Source organism: Vanacampus margaritifer, chromosome 18, assembly GCF_051991255.1.
Source record: "Vanacampus margaritifer isolate UIUO_Vmar chromosome 18, RoL_Vmar_1.0, whole genome shotgun sequence".
NCBI classification, from domain to species: Eukaryota; Metazoa; Chordata; class Actinopteri; order Syngnathiformes; family Syngnathidae; genus Vanacampus; species Vanacampus margaritifer.
Genome location: NC_135449.1, coordinates 3460524 through 3475067, shown reverse-complemented (window position 1 = coordinate 3475067; position 14544 = coordinate 3460524). Strand labels below are relative to the sequence as shown.

The 14544-nt window shown below is 42.2% G+C and overlaps 2 protein-coding genes across 3 annotated transcripts; one reads left to right on the top strand and one right to left on the bottom strand.

Annotated features, from left to right (window-relative positions):
• Positions 1–269: 269 nt before the first annotated feature.
• Positions 270–10287, bottom strand: mazb (MYC-associated zinc finger protein b (purine-binding transcription factor)). Of its 2 annotated transcripts, XM_077550949.1 has the most exons (8): positions 10105–10287; positions 9126–9176; positions 8801–8996; positions 7073–7500; positions 5504–5751; positions 3977–4040; positions 3629–3800; positions 270–3532 (listed from the first exon to the last, which is right to left on the bottom strand). In XM_077550949.1, exons 2-8 carry the CDS (start codon positions 9165–9167, stop codon positions 3189–3191), a joined length of 1494 nt encoding a protein of 497 aa, XP_077407075.1. In that variant the 5' UTR covers positions 9168–9176; positions 10105–10287; the 3' UTR covers positions 270–3188. The 2 variants fall into 2 exon arrangements, with proteins under 2 accessions (XP_077407075.1, XP_077407076.1); XM_077550950.1 differs by lacking the exon at positions 10105–10287 and having other exon boundaries at positions 7394–7500; positions 9126–10050.
• Positions 10288–11534: 1247 nt separating this feature from the next.
• Positions 11535–14414, top strand: LOC144038434 (tubulin alpha chain-like). The gene is made up of 4 exons (XM_077550951.1): positions 11535–11642; positions 12595–12817; positions 13010–13158; positions 13250–14414. Exons 1-4 carry the CDS (start codon positions 11640–11642, stop codon positions 14225–14227), a joined length of 1353 nt encoding a protein of 450 aa, XP_077407077.1. The 5' UTR covers positions 11535–11639; the 3' UTR covers positions 14228–14414.
• The last annotated feature ends 130 nt before the right edge of the window (positions 14415–14544 follow it).

Here is a 14544-nt window from a genome sequence, read left to right as displayed (position 1 = left end):
ATTGCGCGAGTAATTTTCTAATTTACTGTTCAACGCATCAATTAAAAAAAAAAAATTGTCTGTGTAGATTCTCAGTCATCCACAAAGGTTGAGTCGGAGCAACTGCGCTCAAATTCTTGGTTTGTGAATTTTTTTTTTCTTTCTTGTTTTACAAAAACGACTTAGGCAATTATGCTAGGCTAACAATATGAACCTGTTTTCAGGTCTAGTCTGACTTTTATTTAAACAAAAGTCAAATAGCAAAACTGTTAAATGGACGGACTCCTGCCTGTTGAAGGAAGGCTTTATTTGGTTAAAAAAAAAAAAAAAAAGTCAAAAACATTGATCGATGAGGTACAGATGAAAACACAACACAGTGCATGTTTACCCATTTTACTTGAAATTGTCCAAATTACAAAATAACAACATGATCTCTAGCTCATCTACAAAATAACCTCATTTATGACTGTAATAAGCATGTTTTTTTTTTTCTTCTGTTTTTTTTGCACTAACCTTTTGGACATGCATACTGTTGAGAAATATAAAAATATAAATATAAATACATCCCATTAATATTCTTAATGAATCCCATGATTAAGATCTGATCATCATAAAAGAATTAAAATGCAGTTGAGTATGATAAGGCATTAAGATTTATCACAAGAGCCGTACAGATTTCTAGAGGTATTTTTTTTTTCTCTTAGTGTAAATGGAAGTAAAGTAAAAGTATTGTTTAATAAATGACAACATTTCTCAACAGGAAGGAAGGAAGGAAGAACACATTTTAAAGCACAACAGAAAAGAAACGTGGCTGTCAATGAATGTCAAGGTAACATTCGCTCAAAACTGAAAAGGTACAACACAAGAAATTGTTTGTCAACTTCCGGCGGCGCTTCTTTACTTGACGTAAAAAAAAAAAAAGCCCTTTCTCAGCATCACAAGTCCCATTTTGAAAGCGAATGCAAACCGCTGAGAGTCATGTCAAATGATAAAAGATTAATAGGTGCTATACACACTAAATCTAATGTCTAACATTTACTCAATGGACTGGCAGGTAGACAAAAATGAAGAAGGAGAAGAAAAAGACTATGGCAATGACGGTTACAATCAAACAAATGGCCAACAAAGTTCATTATTCAAAACAAAATCAACATATACTGTATTATTGTTTACAACTTTAGTGAAATCACTCAAAGTTCATTCTGCGGCGATAAGCAGAGTTAGCTTGCGTTCATGCAAAAGGTAGTTAAAAAAAAAAAAAAAAATCTTCCAGGTGCAAGAGTCGCAATGTCAAAAGCTGAAGTGTTGATTCAAAGTCATCTTTTTTTTTTGTTTTTTTCTTGTCATGATCCAGAGAGGAAGACTTCAGCGCAAGAAAACTCATTCCAAGCCCATTTTCATCTTCACAAACCAAAATATGACAGTGGAAACTCCAAAGTCGGGAGCTGACGTCAAGAGTTATTTTGTTTTTATGTCAGCATTTCCAACCGTCGTAGAAATTTTGGTTGAACTTAAAAAAAAAAGAAAAAAAAAAGGTTCCACTTAGGGAGGATTACCCTTTGGAGGTTCCACTGTACAACATTAAGACGCTGACACACTGCACGGGGGTGGGGCAAACGTGCCCATATTTGGCGCTAGTTGCTAAGCAACCAAACAGGAAGTAGCCTGGTGCCTTTACACACTGGTTTAGATGCAAAATAGACTTTAAGGAGGAAGAGGATATGGTTGATTCAATCCCAACGGCACGGTGGGATGAAGAATGCTTTTTCGTGGCGCCAAGTGCAGTGCGAAAGGGTCTTAAAGGTGCTTGAAACTCTATGGCGCCCTCTGTACCTTTTACCAAGAAGTACCTCCTACAATGCCATACTCGCATCCTGATCGAGAGACCACTAATTACTAAACTAATGTAACCACTTTGTATAAAAAAAAAAAAAAAATCATACAATTTGTGTTAAAACTCTGAATAAACAAGCTAACATGCTAAAGAAGCCCTGCCTCGTCCACACCCAAACAACTTCCCTTCTAATTGAGTTTTTGTTTTTTTCAGGGTGCTAATCCCCCCCCCCCCCATTCTCAACACAAGCACTAAATATTTTTTGTCAGAAAAAAAGAAAAAAAGGTAAGATCAGCGCTGGTGTGAGTTAGAGCAGCCAATGAGAGTGGAGAGTTATTCTAATTACAGGAGACGCTCACTAAAAGCACAGTTGTCATCAGTCTAGCTGGATACGAGCATCCGGGATCGGTTGGTGGGTCAGAAGGCCCGTTTGGCCAAAATGCTATCAAAAGCATTTACAACAGAAACATTTCTTCCATGAAAATGTGTTCATTTATTCTTAACAGTCTATTCTTTTCATTTTTAGGGTTTATCGTGGCTGGATTGCTTCCAGTAAGTGTTTAAGTGGATGTTGGCTTTTGTCCAATCAGATTTCAGCCTGTGCCGTTGCTATGCCAATCTAATCTGCCCAGGGCTTTCAGAATCACTAGTAGTAACTTAAAGTGGAAGTCAACCTTAATTTTTTGGGGGGCAATAATATGTTATATGTGACCTCACTATGTTTAATATTACATTTGTGGAATATGAGCTATGAAGCAAAATCCCGCCATTTTTATCCATCTCAGGCAATGACCAATCACAGCTCACCTGTTTTTTTGAGGCCTGAACAACATTGATGTCATCTTCAGTCGACAGCAAGTGGCAAAATGGCCGCCCCCTGAGATGGATTTTGCTGCTTAACTCATATTCTACTAACGTGATATCAACCAGAACACCATATTTAGACTAGTGGGGCTGCATAGACGACATATTATTGTTAAATAATGATTGGTTGGTCGAAGAAAGCCAACTAGCGAAACACACAAACATATTTAATCAGGATCTCTGCTCATTATTCATTTTTTATGTTTTTATTGTGTTGTTAGATAAATAGATTGCTGTTATATTGTGTTTTGTACAGTATTGATTTTTTTTTTTTTTTTGAATGTAGCAACATGATAACGGTAAAGGCCCAGTTACTGTTTAAGAATAAGACGACACATCAAAGCGTGTTTGAAATGCGAACGTGTGGAAATGTTTACGATGCTCCGACTTTGACCCAAACTGTAAACCGATTAGCATCTGTTCTCTTACCTTGTCTCTCTTTTGATTTCAAGGACTGAAGTTATTGCTGCTGCTGCTGCTGCTGCTGATGATGATGAAGATCTGGCTAGCGCTAACTCTGCGACTGCGGCGCCGCGATGCTCGAACAGTCCGTGACCAGCAGGTCCACCACCGTGCTGCCCGTCACGTACACGGCGGGCGCCGTCACCATGTTGCTGAGGGAAATGGAGCTGCCGGCGGCCACGTTGGAGGTGGCGGGACTCTGGGCGCCCTGGCTGTTGCCGTGGGTGCCCATGTGACCCTGCAGCTGGGTGGGCGTCTTGCAGTGGACGCCACAGAGTTGGCAGACCAGCACGCCGCCGGCCGCCGTGCCGCCGAAGCCTCCCGGGCTGTCCTTCCATTCCTGGCCGTGGTGCTTCTGGGCGTGGACGCGCAGGTAGGTCAACGTGGTGAAGCCTGATGGGGAAAATAATCCAAAAATAACCGTAAACACAATCAAACAAGGGTGTCAAGACGACTTTTTTTTTTTTTGGGCGAATGTGGGCGGCTTACTGCGGTTGCACAGATGACAGACGTGGTGCTGCGATTGGTTGTGCACCCTCATGTGATCGGTGATGTAAGCGGCCGACAGGAGCTTGCCGCAGATGTGGCACGGGACTTTTTCCTCGTGGCGAATCATGTGCGCGCGCAAGCGGTCCTTCGTGGCAAAGCTGGACTCGCACGTCTGGGTGTGAATGGTAAGAGGGCTTTATTTTCCGCGGTTTAAATAAGTTACACAACCTGAACCTTTTGTCGTCTGTAAACAGGATCGTTGTTGTTGTGAAGGAAGTATAAATAGGGGGTCGTGTATAAGCTGCCAAGTGAACATAAATATACACAGAATAGTGAAGATGGACGTACCGGGCATTTGAAGGGCCGCTCTGAGGAGTGCACCTGCCGCACGTGACTGTTGAGGTGGTCGGGCCTGGGGATGGCAATGAAAGGAAAAGTTAAATCGCTTGAGGACAGAAAGATTTTTTTGATGTTGCTGCTTTTATCATTTCAAATTGTCCCAAGCTCATCTGAGGAGTCGGAAAAAAGACATTTTGACTTGACTGTGCGCAGGAATTTATTCAAGATAGCTTCTGGAAGGCGCCATAGTGCTGAGTTGTGCTGAAATTACATCATTATGGTCAATGAAAAGGAGTCAAATAACTGAAACTAATATTGTTTTTGTTAACTAAATAAAATAAGAGTGTTTTTAAAAAATAAAAAAAATAAAAAACTCATGGTAACTCATTCACTGCCATTGACGGGTATAGACGTCAAAAATTCGATTTATTTAATTATTTCTAGGGGTTTCACATTTTTTCCCACTTTTGTTAACAAGAGTATAAAAACCTTGATTTTTTTATTGTTCATTTAGAACAGATAAAATTTGTGATTAATTGTGAGTTAACTATTGAAGTCATGCAATTAATTACAATAAAAAATTGTAATTGTCTGACGCCCCTAATTTTTAATAATCTTTTCTTTTCTTTTTTTAGTTAGGGGCATCAGATGATTTTTTTTTTTAAATTGTAATTAATCACATGACTTCACTAGTTAACTCATAAATTAATCACAAATTTTATATCTGTTCCGGATGTACAATAAAAAAAATCTAGGTTTTCATACTCTTGTTAACAAAAGTGGAAAAAAATTTGAAACTAATAGAAATAGTTCAAATGAATTTTTGACGTCTATAGCCGTCAATGGCAGTGAATGAGTTGAATGAACAATTATTTTTTTTAGTACAAAACAAGAAAATGTTGAAACATTGAAAAATATGAAAACAATTCAAATGATTTGAAACACTATAATTATGCAAGTTCCTTTCGGAGCAAACAAGATTTATTAAATTAGTCATTTTTAAATTAAAAAGTTGCAAATACGATATACATAAATTTAAACAACTCAAAATGAGGATGAATAACTTTTATTTTTGTTTACAATGATGCCAATTTTGTAATTGTGGAGTGTAATAATTGAAATTGTAATTGGATTTCGATTAATTGCACAGCTCTAATTTTAGTTTAATTTAAACTTAAGTAACTAAAGCTAACTATAATGATATATATTTTTTAAAAAGTCACATTTTCCTCTGTCAATCAATATCATCATTTGGTAATCTTTTTTTGTGTTACATTTGACAAATGTAAAAACCCCATATAGATAAAAATAAAATAAAAATAAAAATTAAAATTAAAAAATAAATAAATAAATAAAAAAGTAAAACTAATACTAAAACTAAAATGAAGCATTTTAAAATAATAATAATTACAGCAAAAAAACTAATTAAAATTATCCGATTTTTTTTTTTTTAAGTAAAAAAACAAAACAAGCCTGCAGAGTTTCTGATAGGACACAATAAAGATGCCAGTCGCGTTATTCACTCGTGCGGCTCACCTTGAGAAAGCCTTGCTGCAGTGCGGACAGATGTACGGCTTCTCCACGCCGCCCTGGTGGGATCGCACGTGGTGACTCATGCGGTCCTTCCTCTTGAAGCGCTGCTGGCAGATGGGACAGGAGAAGGGCTTCTCGTCCGAGTGCGACAGGCGGTGGCGGTTGAGGTGGTAGACGTCGCGGAAGGCTTTGCCGCACGTCTCGCACGCGTGGTTCTTCCTCACCGGCGTGGGGTTCTGATTGGCGGGCCGCTGAAGGCAAATAAAAAAACGTGCCGTAAAAGTTTAAAAAAAAAAAATGTTGGAATGCTGAAATCATGCACACACACAAAAAACCACGCACGTTTAGTTTAGATTAAAAGTTGAATGGAGACAACTGGACTCTAATTCAAAAGGCTACTTCAATTCTAAATTGATTTCCTTCCTTCCCAAATTCAAAACTGAGAAAGCCTTTTGAATTAAAGCTGAATCTTCAAAAAAAAAACAACAACAGTGCAGTTGCCTCCCCTTCATTCAACTTCTGCGGATTACCATGACCTGCATGGCTTCGAATAAACACAAACATCAACATATTAATATGTGTGCTAAAAAGTAATATTTGCATACAGTTCCTTGTTGCGTTATTTGCTCTGAATGTTAACGACTTCTTTTTTTGTTTGCAGAGAACATGCAGGGGAGCGTGGTGGTGGCGTCCGGCAAGTTTCTTCAACTTTACTACGGGGATGGAGTCGGTTCTGGTCCCTCATAACTTCACTAAGATTTGTACAGTGGGTGTAAAAAGTCTACACACCCCTGTTCAAATATATATTTTTTTGTATTTAAAAAAAAAAAACAAAAAAAAAAACCACACACACCTATTTCTTATACTACTAAATAAAAAATATAGATATAAAAATATTTTTTTATTGAATTAATGATGGTGGTTAAATTAAATAAGTTATAAATAAACAACATTTTTTAAAAAATTATTAGAGTAAATTAAATTAGTTTTTAATACAATTACATTAATTAAATTCATTAATAAAAAATAAAATAAAAATAATAAAGCATTGAAATTATTTAACTAAGATTTGTACAGTGGGTGTAAAAGGTCTACACACCCCTGTTCAAATATATATTTTTTTGTATTTAAAAAAAAAAAAAAAAAAACACAGACCTATTTCTTATACTACTAAATAAAAAATATAGATATAAAAATATTTTTTTATTGAATTAATGATGGTGGTTAAATTAAATAAGTTATAAATAAACAACATTTTTTTAAAAATGATTAGAGTAAATTAAATTAGTTTTTAATAAAATTACATTAATTAAATTCATTAATAAAAAATAAAATAAAAATAATAAAGCATTGAAATTATTTAGCTTCCCGTTTTAAAAATCACAAAAACCTAGCATTTGCAAAGGGGTGTGCAGACTTTTCCTATCCACCGCCGTCAACCGTAACGCACGGAATGTTTTCAGGTGACACACAAGAGCCAAACTCAAGCATCCCTTTGGCCAGTAGCTCAAGAAACAACATGCTTGAAGGTTCGGGGTTGACAACAGCCATCCGCACAAGGCCCTGACCCACCTGTACTGTCGCCCCTGTGGCCATGACGACAGCAGCAGGAGGCGGAGCATGGGGGTTAACACTAGCCATTACATTGGGCATGGCAACCCCGTCACCATCCTGACTAGCCAGATGCGGCTGCTGGGCCCCCGCCAGCACGCCGGGAGGGGCGAAAAGGGGAAGAGCGGAGAGGTGCAGCAGGGTGAGGGGCACTCCGGGGGTCCTCTCCGCCCTCCCTCCAGCCCCCACCGCCATCACCGACGGAACCACCGCCACCACCGGGCCAGCGGCTCCCTCCTGCACCCCCTCCGCCTGCTCTCTGGCCCTGTCCTTCATGCGTACCCCTGTGTGGACCGACTGGTGCCGCCGAAGGTTGTAGTTGTTCTTGAACTGCTTGTTGCAAATGGCACAGATGTGCGGCACGCGGGCTGGCCGGGACATGGGCTTCACTGGACCCGGGGGTGGGGGGGTGGAGAAAAAAAAAAAGGACAACATGAATAACTTTTCTAATAAATATGCTGGTTAGAATTTTTTTTCCATAGTTTGCAGTACGAACCACCCAAAAACTACCACCATCCTGATCAACATCAAAATGCTATGTACCTACGTTTTTATGGATTAAAATTTAGCTAATATTCAAAATAATAGCATAGTAGTATTTAAAGTGTTGATCAAAAATGAGATTTTATTCCACCACGCGTCACGATTAAGCGTACAAGTCCAGGCATCAAATACACTGACGGCAAAATGAAAAAAAAAAGTGCTGTACTGTATAAGGCATGACAAAAACAAGGAGGCGCCACCTTGTGGCGCGGTGCCATATTGCGGATTGTTACACACTGCTTACATATAAGAAAAATAAAAACAGTACTTAAATAATGATTCAATTAAAATGACTAGCTTTAAATATGAATGTTTCTGTGATTTGCCACTTGTCCCATCAGGGGTCGCCACAGCGAGATGCTCATTTATTTATTTTTTTTAAACAAAGTTTTAATATAGACAATTCTAAACATTGTTGGAAGCATACCAATTACTCTCCTTTTTTTATTATATATTTGCAAGCAGGGTTCGCTGCCCCCTTGCTGGGTTTCTAATTGCCGTGTGGGTGCTTCTTTTGCCAGCTATTATAATTGTGTTGAACTAGTACAACATTCAAAGCACGGGATTTTGGCCTATTTAAACCACGGTAATCATATTTGCTGAAAACCCTCACCTTTTTGGGGTACCCTGTGTATTTTTGTGTTCTGTTATGGCGCCAAATATCGTAAAAGTCCAAAGTCAAACAATGAAGTCATTGAAGCGTTGTCACGTTGGCGCAGGTATGAATCGGTGATATAAATAAAAATCTTGTTATCACTGCCAGCCGGCTAGTATGAATATTTCAAGAGTAGCCAAAGCTAACAAGGCTAACAAAGCTATTTTTGTACTCCAGACTCACAAAGATACGTGATTTTTTTTTTTTGTTGTCATCATGTTGTTTGGACATTTTGTTGCTTAAGAGTGTTACAGTCCGATGATGGCCGCAAAGATATGCCAAAAACGACGTGATTATCCATTAGTTGACTTCAAACACATCTACGTGGAGAGTAGTTAAATCGACTCGTCGGTTCAACCCCTAATTTGATGCTTTTTGTACAGTATTGATCATTTCTGGAATTGTAGCATGACGGCGGCGGTTTAAAGAGGCAACTCAAAGTCGAACGACGGGGAACAAGTGCACACCCGTCACCGCGTCCGTCGGTGTACCTAATGAAGCCGCAGCAGCGTGTGGATCGATCTCATGGACCTCGATGGGCATGGGCTCCTCTTTGAGAGCGGTGGTGTCCACGGTGGAGGGAGGCTGAGCTATGTGCTCGGTGGGTGGGGTTTGGGGAGAGCTCGTGTGGACCGACATGAGCTCCGATTGGAGGCTCCCCTCCACTTGGTTCTGGGTGGGAGCATTCTGGAGAGACAAGAAGCCATCATCACAAAAAGTGCACACACTAGTCGCCACAACAGCATTGCTTTACGCTGCGGCCATTGACGATGTGAGAAATTAAGAATGAGAACAACAAAAAAAAAAGGGTCTCACCAAGCCTGCCTGGAAGAGAAAATTGCTCCACGCAGCATCCATTTTGCGCCACTGAGATGGAGATTATAAAATCAGCTCGTGTGAGATCGAGGAGGGCAGCTTTCGCATGGTTTGGGTCGGCCCTCGAAAACAATGCTTGAGCCGCCACCCCCAACGTTGAAAACAAAACAAAAAACGGTGGGTTAAAAAAAAACAAACAAACGGTGAATCAAAAGTGGCGATGTCACGGGGACGGCATGATGCAGTTACACCAAAAATGGGCGCCGCAGTGAACGAGCGTCGGCCGTACTGGACCGCACGCAGGCCGGGTTGCACCAAGGTCCCTTTCTCCCTACAGACTCGGACCTTTTGGATTAATACGAGAATCAGGCCACCGCTAAAAATCAAGCCAACTCTGCTGCCTTCCAAAAGCCCACGTCGGAATTGTACAACACTGCGTGAATAAAAGTCTTTTTTTTTGTAACACGGGAGAGCGAATATGGGTTATAAGACACGTTATCTGTCAGCCCGTCAAGTCATGCTTTGTTTTAATGAGTCTATTAATGAGTCAATCTCTGTTTTCCGAGCTCGTCCGTTAGGCCACTCGGGTGTTTGTCGAAGCCTCGTTGTCGGAGTCAAGCCGTGGCCCGGGCGAGCGGCGCTCTCGCCGGGCCGCGGCCCGCCGCCCCACCTCGGCCGCTCAGCCGCGAGGATGTCATCTTTCTTTTTTTATCGCCCGCTCTCCCTCCGCCCTCCCTGTGTCTTTCTTCCTTTTCTTTTTTAATTCCTCGTTCTTCTCCCCCTCCTCTCCTTTTCTCGCACCGCTATGTCCCACTCGCTTTTTAAAGGGATAGGGCTTCCTCTTCGGAGCAACCCCCTCTCTCACTTCCGTCTCCCGCGGCCTCGAGTCCGGTCGGTCCTCCCCGTCCTCGCGGTCCTCCTCCCCCACCCTTCCTTCCTTCTTTGCCCGGGCGTGTCGGCTCACACGAAATGCACTCACGGTTTGTTTTTCTCCTCCGTGCCAGCTGGATGGGACCGTGGGTCGGACTCAGACGGTTTACCCCGCGTCTCGGAACCAGCACCGCCGCCACGACTTTTTTTTTTTTTTTCATCAACGACCGAGCCTCGGACCCGTCTTAAAGGGCGGTGCGCAGCGAGCCTTCCCGTCGGCCTGCAATAATGATGTCAGAGTCGGATATAGAACGCTCGTACAATGGAGGAGAAAAGGCGCGGAACTGTGTCGCATTTTGCTAATCTACATCCCCGCTATGATAAAGCGATTTATATTCATACATTTTTTTCCACCACATTTACAGCCCCATGAAATAAAGCTAAACAAAAGTGTATATTAGGTACACACTAGTGACTAGCACAATGTTATCTACCTCCAAAAATCTATTGGGAGGCATTTTAAATTTCAACTTCCTTGCTAACCTCCATTTTAGAAGCTCTATCTTTGCATTATACATATACAACATAACCAAAACAATAAACTACAGTTAAACCACTTACATGATAACACTTGATTGGAACTTTCAATGCAGTATTCATTGTGTATCAATATTATCATCGCAATTTGTTGTTGTGGGAGGTTTTTAAGCATTTCCCTGCTTTTGTGCAGCTAAATTACATTGGCCACCATTTTACAAGCATCTATTAATTGCAATGATAAACCATTGCAGTTAAATGAATACCTCTCAAAAATAAAAACACAGCTGCTCATGTTGATCCATTTTGCCATTATCGTTTCATTGCATTATACAAGGGGGCATTTGAAACATTTCCCTGCTTTTTAATTGCCCTCACAGGCTAAAGAAAAGATCCATCTATCTGCAAGAGTACACCTGGACAAGACACGAGTAGTCGAATGGAGCTGAGTGGTTCACAATAAGAAAAAAAACTGTGATGATCCACATATAGCAAATTGAGTTGTACAGGTTATGCCCCTTTTAATTTAATAAACCTAGTATTTGAACATGGGTGTGTAGTTTTATATCCACGATCCCTAGCTAGCTATTAGCTCATGGTTAACCACCATTTTCAATAATTAAATGATCAGTCAAATTGGTCAATTAAAACATTATTTTATGTACGTACAACAAGCGACACATTGGTTACATGTTTTGCATTAGTTTACATTAGTGTACCCAATGATGTGTCCACTAATGAGTATATTTTATTGTCTATTTAGTTTTTCTTGAAAAACAAAAATGAATTCAGCGCATGGTTACTTCACTGCAAGGTTCAAATCTGAACAAAATAAAATCTACAGTGTACCATACACCTTTATCTCACTTCAACAAGCAGCACATGATGCTTAATCAGGTTTACATATTCACGAGCCACACTGAATGCAGCATGACCAACGGTTCGCTGAAGGAAAAAAAAAACGGTCCGCTCGCGAGAAATTCAAACTTTTGGACCTTAGCCCCGCCCCCTTGCTACACTATAAGTACCCCTTCCTCCTTTTTCCCTCCTCAGTTGCGTTAACTTCTTCATCCGACTACTCGACGTCAGCGAAGAAAAACTACAAACATGGTAAGTGTGAAATTAAATAATGACGCAACAGTGCTGATGATATTAATAAGAGGAATAATTTGCTTATCACCGAGTGTCGTCGTCGTAAGAAAACGTGAAATTTCGTCGTTTTTGGTTATTTTACAATACTAATGTCGATTTAAAAAATATTAATGCACAGTCGGTGCTGTTCGGATTCTAAACCATGAAATTTTGCGCAGTTAAAAAAAAAAGAAAACGGTGTCGCTTTTGTTGGATGACTGCGTGGCTGCGCCCAAAAAAAAAATGTCTGCGTAGTTCAAACTGACGGGGGTGGGGAATGGGTCGTTTTAACCTAACAATGGCCGCTCTTGTTGTGTTTAAATGTTAAATTCTTCTTTGGCGACTACTAAACTCGTTACGTATTTAAGCCTCCCCGTTAGCGCGCGGCGAAGCCGGAAGTTAATCCCCACCCCACGCACAGGGCCTCAAGCAGAGAGCGCCATCAGATAGCCGCATGTCCTTGAACGCAACGCAACACAATGGCACAGAAAGCAAAAAAAAAAAAAAAAAAGCTAAATTACCTTGGAATAATTTAACGAAACTAAGTAAAACGCAGTCTTCAGATGTTATATTATACAACAAATTGAAGCAAATGTGAACCTTTACTCTGATAGTTATTGTAGGCTGTAAAGGCGTTGCTGCTAGGCCACGTGACTGCCTGGTTCAATTTGATTGGTGGAATTGAATCACTACTAGTCACATTGGATTGGGTGAAACTGTCATGTGACTGCGGAATCGTTTTAGATAGGACGAACCAAAATGGATTGTCTGAGCTGAATGTAATAGATTCATAAAAACAAAAATTTAAATTTACATATACAAAAAAAAAGATGCTGAAGTAAATATGCAAAAAAAAAACTACTCTTTACATTAATTCTAATTATTCCAAAAAAAAAATTGACCAATTGTCTGATCCATTTTCCTCTTCCAGCGCGAATGTATTTCCATGCACGTTGGCCAGGCGGGCGCCCAGATGGGCAACGCCTGCTGGGAGCTGTACTGCCTGGAGCACGGCATCCAGCCCGACGGCCAGATGCCCAGCGACAAGACCATCGGCGGCGGCGACGACTCCTTCAACACCTTTTTCAGCGAGACCGGCGCTGGCAAGCACGTCCCCAGAGCGGTCTTCGTCGATTTGGAGCCAACCGTCATCGGTATAAACAACCTGCCGCGACACCCGTTTTGCTCTGACCAACCAATGAGGACTGAATGTTGATGTCGTCTGGCTCCGTTAAGACAAATTGGAAATCTAATCGGTTAAATAGCTTAAGTTGCACTAATGATTCAAAAGGCAGAAATCTGATTGGCAAAAAAAAATAACAAAAATATTTTTGGGTGGTCCGCAGATGAAATCCGCTCGGGAATATACCGCCAGCTCTTCCACCCGGAGCAGCTGATCACCGGGAAGGAGGACGCGGCCAACAACTACGCTCGTGGTCACTACACGGTCGGGAAAGAGATCATCGACCTGGTCCTTGATAGAACTCGCAAACTGGTAAGTATTTTTGGAGTCTGAGCAAAATGTTGCGTTTCGGGTTGCGGTAATTAATCAAATGATCAAGCTCACATTTAGATGTTTTTTTTAGGCTGACCAGTGCACAGGACTCCAAGGCTTCCTCATCTTCCACTCCTTCGGCGGCGGAACGGGCTCCGGCTTCACCTCCCTGCTGATGGAGCGCCTGTCTGTGGACTACGGCAAGAAGTCCAAGCTGGAGTTTGCCGTCTACCCCGCCCCCCAGGTGTCGACGGCGGTGGTGGAGCCCTACAACTCCATCCTGACCACCCACACCACCCTGGAGCACTCGGACTGCGCCTTCATGGTGGACAACGAGGCCATCTACGACATCTGCCGCAGGAACCTGGACATCGAGAGGCCCTCCTACACCAACCTCAACCGGCTGATCGGGCAGATCGTGTCGTCCATCACCGCCTCGCTGCGCTTCGACGGCGCCCTCAACGTGGACCTGACGGAGTTCCAGACCAACCTGGTGCCCTACCCGCGCATCCACTTCCCGCTGGCCACCTACGCGCCCGTCATCTCTGCCGAGAAGGCCTACCACGAGCAGCTGTCGGTGGCCGACATCACCAACGCCTGCTTCGAGCCCACCAACCAGATGGTGAAGTGCGACCCCCGCCACGGCAAGTACATGGCGTGCTGCCTGCTGTACCGCGGCGACGTGGTGCCCAAGGACGTCAACTCGGCCATCAGCAACATCAAAACCAAGCGCTCCATCCAGTTTGTGGACTGGTGCCCCACCGGCTTCAAGGTGGGCATCAACTACCAGCCGCCCACCGTGGTGCCCGGCGGCGACCTGGCCAAGGTGCAACGGGCCGTGTGCATGCTGAGCAACACCACCGCCATCGCCGAGGCCTGGGCCCGACTGGACCACAAGTTCGACCTGATGTACGCCAAGCGCGCCTTTGTGCACTGGTACGTGGGCGAGGGCATGGAGGAGGGCGAGTTCTCCGAGGCCAGGGAAGACATGGCCGCCCTGGAGAAAGATTACGAGGAGGTGGGCACCGACAGCGTGGGAGACGACGACGAGGAAGGCGAGGAGTACTAGAGGCGCCGGCGAGTTCAAACATTTCCTTGTTTGTGTTCTGTTAGGCCTGCTACATGCACAGAAGATCCGGTTCAAGTGTTTGGGGGATCTGTCAGATTTAAAAAGAAAAATCCTTGTACCAGGCTGTAGTCTGTCTTGTCCTCTTTATATTTGTTTGTGAAAACTAATAAATTCCTGTTAAGATCCACTGTCTTGTGTTATTGAACCTTAACTTGCAACAACTGAATAAATGTCTAGGATGGACTGATATTGTCCGCCTTTCATCAAAATCTGACGGCCGATTAAAAAGTAAAGCTGAAACCGTTTTAATTTCAGTC

Coding starts and splice junctions, on each gene's coding strand:
- mazb (XM_077550949.1), bottom strand. CDS start 9,167: ATGGATGCTGCGTGGAGCAATTTTCTCTTCCAGGCAGGCTTG. Junction 8,997..9,125: donor TTCTCTTCCAGGCAGGCTTG/GTGAGACCCTTT, acceptor TTGTCTCTCCAG/AATGCTCCCACCCAGAACCA. Junction 4,041..5,503: donor TGCAGCAAGGCTTTCTCAAG/GTGAGCCGCACG, acceptor TGCCATCCCCAG/GCCCGACCACCTCAACAGTC.
- LOC144038434 (XM_077550951.1), top strand. Junction 12,818..13,009: donor TTTGGAGCCAACCGTCATCG/GTATAAACAACC, acceptor GGTGGTCCGCAG/ATGAAATCCGCTCGGGAATA. Junction 13,159..13,249: donor TTGATAGAACTCGCAAACTG/GTAAGTATTTTT, acceptor TGTTTTTTTTAG/GCTGACCAGTGCACAGGACT.